Raw genomic sequence first — 8,024 nt, 5'->3', positions numbered from 1 at the left:
TACTAGGAGGCATGTATACGGAACAAACAATATAAGCAGTATTATTTACATACAATTTAACGAATAAATATTCAACATTGTTAATGAGTGCAGGTAACAAGTTATGGACCACATCGTTACGAATGGCAACGAGAACTCCTCCTCCTCTACTAAAACTACTGGATTGACTACTTCTATCACACCTAAATACAACATAGTTGTGTAAACCTAATTCCGTGTCTTGGAAGCTATTAGTAAGCCACGTTTCAGTTAAACAAATGAAAATATAATTAAACACAGCAACATTACATTTAAAAAGACAAAGTTTGGTTCTTAGACCTCTACAGTTTTGATAGTAGCCCATGGGTAGCTTCACTCCTTGGCTGATAAGTTTTTCGGGGTGTTTCACAACACCAGATCTGGAAGTGGGTGGAGCGTACGCCACACTAAGAGGAGGACTGGTAGACGAACATGAAGAAATCAGTTTTTTGGAGTGTTGTCTTGAATCATCTCAGGAGCAAGACGACCCCAAAAACGTTTGACCATTACACCATCGGGCCAGAATGCAGGATCGAGGACAATATCCAGCTTATCCGCAGGCAGACGAATATGGAACGAAGAGTATGATGGATGCCTTGTAACCATTTTGTTGATGGTCACGTCAGGGTAACCATTGAACAATTCAGATTCTAGCAGGGCAGTTGTAACACTTGGATCAAGCCTCGAGACAAAAATATCAACATGCTTACGCACAGGCACTGATGACAGCTTGGAAGATGAGTTCTTTACAGAACCAACAATGAATTTTGATTTTACAGACGAAGATTGACTGGCAGTCAATTGATTTGTGGGTTGAGTAGAACGAATACCCGTAACCGAGTTCGGGTGTACATCAACTGGCAGTTTAAAGAGTTGAGCATTTGATTTGGGAGTTTGAGCATTAGGTGCCGCATTGAGATGGTTGAGCTTATCATGTAGCTTAGCGTTACTAAGAGCCACGGATTTGAGCTCCACAACCACGGATTGGAGAATATTAGCAATATTAATTGAGTTTCCATGCGAAGGCGATACAGGATCAGAAGAAGAATCTTTTAAAAACTTAGACAAGTCGTCACTTAGCTTCACACCAGCGGGCAGAGTCTGCGCCACTATATAGTCAACGAGCATGCTTTTAGTCCATTTGTTTAACTCGGAAGAAAGAAGATCATTGTTTTGAGTCATTATGTGTTTTCGACTAACTGGTGAAAACGTGCGGATAAACAAAGGACAAAATAAAGCGCCTTAGCAAAAAATAAATAGGCCAAATAATATGCATAATAATATTTTTAAGTGTGCAAGGCCATAACTTGCATCCCCCCCCCCCCATATCACTAAAGACTTTATGTTTATGTTGCATAAATAATTATATTCCACTGTACTACCTGGAACTACGTGGTATGAAGTTTTAATCTGTAGATTTAATTCCCTCCACATCTGTGACAGCACAAAATCTATTCTTTTTAGACGCCACAAGAACACAAACATAATTGAATACCTTCCACTTCCATTGAACTCAAAAATCTAAAACAAATAAACATATATTTCCTTTAATATTTTAGATAAAACAACAGTCGTTTTTAGGTTTCAATTATTTCTTGATTTTAATCATTACCTTACTAGTTTTTAATTTTGATATAATTTATTAATAAATATAGATAGATACCAGGGTTGGTAAATTAAATCAAAATCCCAAATTGTTTCATAGTAAAATGTATAAAATAATTAAACCAATTATAATACTAACTAAGGTTTAATCAAAAATATATCAAAATGATTTTGTTGTATTTAGCCATCTTTTTTAACATCCACGCAATATCACTTCTACATATTACATAACGTTAAGTCTAGGAAGATGAATAGTTATAATATATTTTTTTTTTTTAATTATAAACAACCCAGTGAAAGTTAAGTTCATAAATATTATGCAAACTAAATATATAGAATGTAACAGGAATACCTGACAAATTAAAAAACTTTTGTTCTGATCAATATTTATTATTGATTTGTGCCAGTGGTGCAATCAGGGGGAGGTCCCCGGGTCCAGACCCCCCCTTCACCATTGAACCGTGCAATACACGACAAAATTTTTTTAATATACATCTGGCCGAGTTGAAAAAAAAAAAGATCTGCTTCTAAAAAGGAAAAATTTAAAAGACTTTGCCCAACTAGGTGGGTTGAACGTTATAATTCAATAGAAACATTTAATGAATTTTTCCCTGCAATTATTTATTGATGGTAGAAATGATTACGCAGAAAGATATTGATACATCGAGTAAAGGTAATCAACTGCTTTTGGCATTGCAATCTTCTGAATTTAATGTAGCCCTCGGTATTCTCAATTACATTTTTCAATATACACCTTCTCTTTGTAAATATTTACAAAATAAAAATATTGATTTGGTGGAAGCTATTGGACATATTAATCTAGTAAAAAATCAATTGAGATTTATTAGGTTAAACTGCCACTTCTGAATTTGACAAACTATTTGTTGAGATTTATAAAAGATTAATCGACTTTGAACTTTCTATTGAAATGCCTAGGATAGCTAAACGTAAAAAAACCGAGCTAATATTCCAACAAAAGATCCCGAAGAATATTTTAGAATTACTTTGTTTTTACCATTTCTTGATTTGTTTGTACAACAATTAAATGATCGTTTTGTTAATCATCAAAATATAATATGTGGATTTCAAATTTTACTTAAAAGTTCAGCGTTTGATGAAGAAAAACTTAGAGACTAAAGTTAAATTTATACTTTTAGAATTAAAAAGGTGGGTAAGTGGATGTCGCTCTGCTGTACAGTAGGTTACAAGTGGGTCACTGTAATGGATGGTGTTAAATTTGAATTCAATGATATAATATCATTGCATAAGAAAAACAATTCTGAGCGAAAAAGGTCAGTCAGCCTATGACATTACTAAGTATATTTGATGATATTAAGGTAAATAAAGTTATTTATATGTAACCTAAAATAAAAATTTAATTTGATTTTCTAGTAGACATTTTTATTCCAAAAAAGGTAGACAACTAGCCACTATGTAGATACATGAGGAATCTTGTATTACATTTTCAAATCTAAGATTTAAAAAGAAATTTTTCATGAATTTCTAAATCAAAATAATTTGCAAATTTTCGTCATTTTTACGTATTTTGTCAATATTTGAACTTTAGATGCTTTTAAAAAAAATTGTGACTATGGATTTTTTTTATCTGCCTTTGAAACAATATAATACGAACCTTCCATTAAATTTTCAAGATTTTTAACCAACAAATAAAACTTAATTGATATTTATAGAAAAAAAAACTAAAAAAATTGAAATATGAAAATGTCTGTAAAGAGCTCAAAATAAGTCAAAATATTTGGAAAATGTTATGGTGTATAGAAAGTGCTAATTTTCAGTCAAAATTGTATGAACCTACGGTCATTTGTTTTAGAGTTGCACCAAAAACCAAAATTGATTTTCTCGAAAACAGATTTTGCATAAAAATTTCCATTTTTCCTTAATTTTGATTTTGTTTTACCCGGCGCTTGTAAAAACTATTGGGAATATTATTTTGACCTCTTCAATGCACCAACAATATTTACTTTCCTATCAAACAAGATACTGAAGTTGAAAATCGAAGCATGATTTCGACTACTTATCATGTACAAAAATAAAAATAAAAATAAAAAAAGAACACACATCATTATAAAATCAATACATTCATCGTACCACTCATAATCTAAAAAACAGTATGTCATTATTATAACATTATTGTTACAAAATCTATGAGAAATAAATATAATAATATTGCAATTTGGAACAAATTCACCTTATTTGCCACGCGTTTTTTCAAACTTTTTCAATGATGGCACAAGTGAAATATTGTCACTTTTTTTTATGAAAATTGTAGTGTTACCGCGCTAATGCGCTGTACCAACGGTACACCAAAAACAAACAATACGCTACAGCCTACAAGCATGGATGTAGACACGATATTGTGGGTACCCAAAGAATATCTTTTCTACACCGTGGTTGTGGTCATAAACGACCGTAGGCTACAACAAACTCAACAAGTAGCGCGCTAATTTCATTAGCCTGTCACCCAAAACCCGGTGGTTTTTAAGTTTTTTAAAATCAAAACTGGCTATTTTGAATTAATAAAAAAAAATGTATATTAGATTAAAAATTATTATTTTCAGTAAGTATTCAAAAATAAAGAAACATTGAGAGAACATTCAAAAATTCAAAGCAAAATTTTTTTATTTTGTCAGGTCTTTCTATAACAACCTGTATATAATAATTAATATTAAAACATGATACATATTTAAGTACCTACAGTGAATTTAATATTATGCAAAATACAAGAACTGAAAAAGTTATTTACTTTTAAAAATTTAAACAATGTTTAGGTTTGTAAGAAAAAGAAAAAAAAATTTTGCTTCCTAACATAAATTAACATTCCTTTCTATTGTGAAAATATAATAATATAATTTTTATGTAGGAACATAGAACATAGATCTTATTAGATAGATCTCATTAGATCTTAATGTGAAATTTGATATATTTAAAGGGATTAAGAATAGTATTTAGATGATCAATTTTGTTATTTAGCAAATTGTATGGCTGGCGTAAGTCATTTAATCAAGAGAATTTACAATATTAAGAATCGGAATCAAATTAAGTAAAGTAAAGTTATTATAAATTGTATTACCTATAGTATAACAATTATCATTGTTGTAGTCAAGGCTGAAGCTATTGCCTATTATTCACAAGGAGCTCATCTAGCTCTGAATTATAATATTGTTCACATGTAACAATAACTGTACATTACAGACCAGATACAATTAACTGTTGACCAAAACAATAATATATTCACGAACGAGAACGGGTGGTCCAGGGGTCTAAGGGACTTTAGCCCCCCCACCAATCTTTGGAAAACTTATATATTATGTATTTATTTATATAATACATAGTTCATAAGTATTATATGTCATAAGTTTAAAATATAAATAAAATTGTAATTATTTTTACAATCTTAATATCTTATCTATAATCTGTTATAAACTAAAATTGTAATACCATTTATTTAGAAAAATATGTAGCCCTTCCCAGTTCAGATTACTAGATTGAGGCCTGTTTACATACAGTTAACTATAAGGCTTACTGCCAATACTTACCATGTAAGAACAGTTAGTTCAGTGTAGACATTATAGACATCAACACCTTTCATATTACTGAACCCTGTACAACTAAAAAATAGCCATCTACTATTGTAAGTATGGAATAGGCATTAAAATCTAGTAATAACTTAAATTAAGTCTTGGTTATTTAAATATATTTAAGATCCTTATATATAAATATATATGTCCCTAGCTATGGTAAATATATCTATAAAGTTCTACAACTCCCCCTGGATATCTTATATTTAATTGGTCACTCCTGATCACATTACACACATATAATCACCCCTACACTTCTTATAATTGCTTATTTTATAACTTTGTTGAACATAAAATATATTAAATTTATCGATCAAAAATCTCCCTTGTATTTTTATATAATAATTAATTATACTTTATGATACATACCGTTTCCAACGGACCACCAGTCGAATAATCCAATTGAAATATATCCCATCCACAATCTTCCCCAGATGTGGGTAATAATTTTACATCAAGTGTTTTTAGTATTGTAGGTTTATCGTACTGAGCATTGCTCATTCTTACAGCAGTGTCCAACAAATTTCTAAATGTATGATGACCAAGTGTACCTGAAGATTTATCTAAATGAGGCCTATTATAAATTAATAAATGTTAGAACACACACATTATTGATATAATGAATAATCACATAATTGTAACTCACTGAAGAATTTCTAGCAAGCTTGTGACAAAGTCTCCTTGTCCTAAGAGCATATAACGCCTAAGTCCCTCGAAGTGTAAAAATAAGTTAAACTGTTCCTTTAAAATATCCAGTACTACAGTAGAAGATTCAGTACAAGCCTTGTTAATCATATCAGAAATAATGCTGCCTTGTTCTAACATTGGAAATAAATCTTTATCTAAACACAATGTGTAGTTATTGGTTAATGATCTTTATAGTTATAAAACTAAATGTATATCCCAAGGTGCATTCTGCAGAGGGTTTAAAAATATAATATTAAATAAATAATTTCTTAGATTTACTCACCTCCAGAATTTCGAAGATCCTTTAGAGTTTTCCTGGATGGTGTTAACTCAGGTTTACTCTTGCATATTGTATGTAGAAAATTGATATACCTCCCGGTACGAAAAATTCTATTTACATCTTCCTTAGTAAAAAATGCCGGAACCATAGAATCCCTTAAATAAAAATCATTTATATAATTATATAATTAAGTATATTTATAATCATAACAAAACAGGTATTAACCGAATTGTGTATCGATTGTTCCACATATCAAGGTTATTAATGTCTGGGCATTGACAGATAAAAAATTCTTCATAATTATCTAAAAGTTCCCCGTCAACCATCCAATGACACATAATCATCATTAATGGTCTAGTTGCCTGAAAATTTTTAGATAAGTCTTTACATTTTATATAATATCATAACTATAACAAGTTACCATCACTTACCACTTTAATCATATTTGTAGCCATTTGTTGTAAATAGGGATTTGCACAGTATGCGAATGGAGCAATAACAGATACTAGCTCACCACCACGTTTAGCACCATCAATCATTTTTACTGTATATGCCAAATCCTGTAATTGCCCTAACCAAAGTACAGACCAACACAATAAATTTCCAAGCGAATATTCTTTGGATTTTTCATATGCTTCATTAACCTAAATCAATAAAATATAAATACTTAAATAAATGCCATATCTATATAATAAATATATACAATAATACAATTGAACAACCTCTTTTTGCAACTTGTTAATACTGTCATAATAAATACATAGTTCCTCATGCAAACAATGTGCTATTCCTGAAGCTACGGAGCCATTCTTGTTGTCACTGTTATTTTCAATATACTCTTGAACAATGTTATGTAGATATCCAAGTTCCATTAGCCGATTTACTTTGCTAGTTTGGTAAAAGTCTAACTATAAATTAAAAATACTTATAAATAAATGGATAAATATGCAAAAATAAAAATGTATCAAGTATATACTTGTGCTGTTACTACAAATTGTTTTTCGTTTTGATTGAATTCTATCCAATGGCTATCAACTCCTTGGAAACAGTATAAAAGGCTTCGTATTATTTCAATATCAGAAATTGTGTTCATAACTGAAATATTTTTATAAATAAATAAAATTACTTTAATAAGCTTGATGTGGCAAAGTGTATCTATTATAATATGCTGTATGAATTTTATTTCTGTATACACTAACAAATAGGGAAACATGGAGGTAAATTCATATTCTATGGTCAATGAAATCTTTTTTTGTCAGAAAATTGTTTTACAAATAGGTACCATTTGTAATTTGAATTATGTCAGACAGATTTTTTATTATATTTATTTATTTATTTAACGGACGATAGTCCAATTTACATAGTATATATTTGATATAAGAAAAAAATATAAGAAAAAAAAATGACTAATATTAGAGATACCTAAATACAAGATTATTATAACATGTTTAATTATTTATATAATAAAAAAAAATAAAAATAAAAATAAAGATAAAATATAAAGTTTATAATAATAAATATTAATATATTAAGTAATAGAGAAAAAAAATCTAAATTTTTTGCTGAATTTCCGCTAGATGATAAAATATTTACAGGAGTACAAGATATATAATTTTGAGTGTAGGATTTTATATAAAACAATTCTTTATTTCGAGTATTAGTATTGTTGGTTTTTAAAATAATGTTGCTTATGAGGGAAGAATCGTCTATTTTATTATTAATGAGTTTAAATAGGAATGTTATATAAAATTGTTTTTTTCTATCCTTTAATGTTTTCAAATTTAAAAAGTTTAGAATATTTTCATATCCAGAGTGAAGGAGGTCTGTAAAGTTTG

The 8,024-nt window shown here is 29.4% G+C and overlaps 1 protein-coding gene across 2 annotated transcripts in view; it reads right to left on the bottom strand.

Moving 5' to 3' along the window:
- The window catches only part of LOC100164222 (gamma-tubulin complex component 3 homolog), a 21,055-nt gene that overhangs the window by 10,312 nt on the left and 2,719 nt on the right, over window positions 1-8,024 (bottom strand). For both annotated transcript variants that reach the window (XM_029489508.1, XM_029489515.1), the window contains 8 exons: window positions 7,166-7,284; window positions 6,912-7,097; window positions 6,621-6,833; window positions 6,415-6,551; window positions 6,193-6,344; window positions 5,869-6,064; window positions 5,592-5,796; window positions 1,401-1,539 (listed from right to left, as the gene is read on the bottom strand). In XM_029489508.1, the coding sequence (XP_029345368.1) occupies window positions 1,401-1,539; window positions 5,592-5,796; window positions 5,869-6,064; window positions 6,193-6,344; window positions 6,415-6,551; window positions 6,621-6,833; window positions 6,912-7,097; window positions 7,166-7,284 (1,347 nt within the window). The remainder of the gene's footprint in view (window positions 1-1,400; window positions 1,540-5,591; window positions 5,797-5,868; window positions 6,065-6,192; window positions 6,345-6,414; window positions 6,552-6,620; window positions 6,834-6,911; window positions 7,098-7,165; window positions 7,285-8,024) is intronic.

The sequence above is a fragment of the Acyrthosiphon pisum genome, chromosome X (genome assembly GCF_005508785.2).
Source record: "Acyrthosiphon pisum isolate AL4f chromosome X, pea_aphid_22Mar2018_4r6ur, whole genome shotgun sequence".
Classification (NCBI taxonomy): Eukaryota; Metazoa; Arthropoda; class Insecta; order Hemiptera; family Aphididae; genus Acyrthosiphon; species Acyrthosiphon pisum.
The sequence above is the reverse complement of the archived record's forward strand: the minus strand, read 5'-3'. Positions and strand labels throughout refer to the sequence as shown.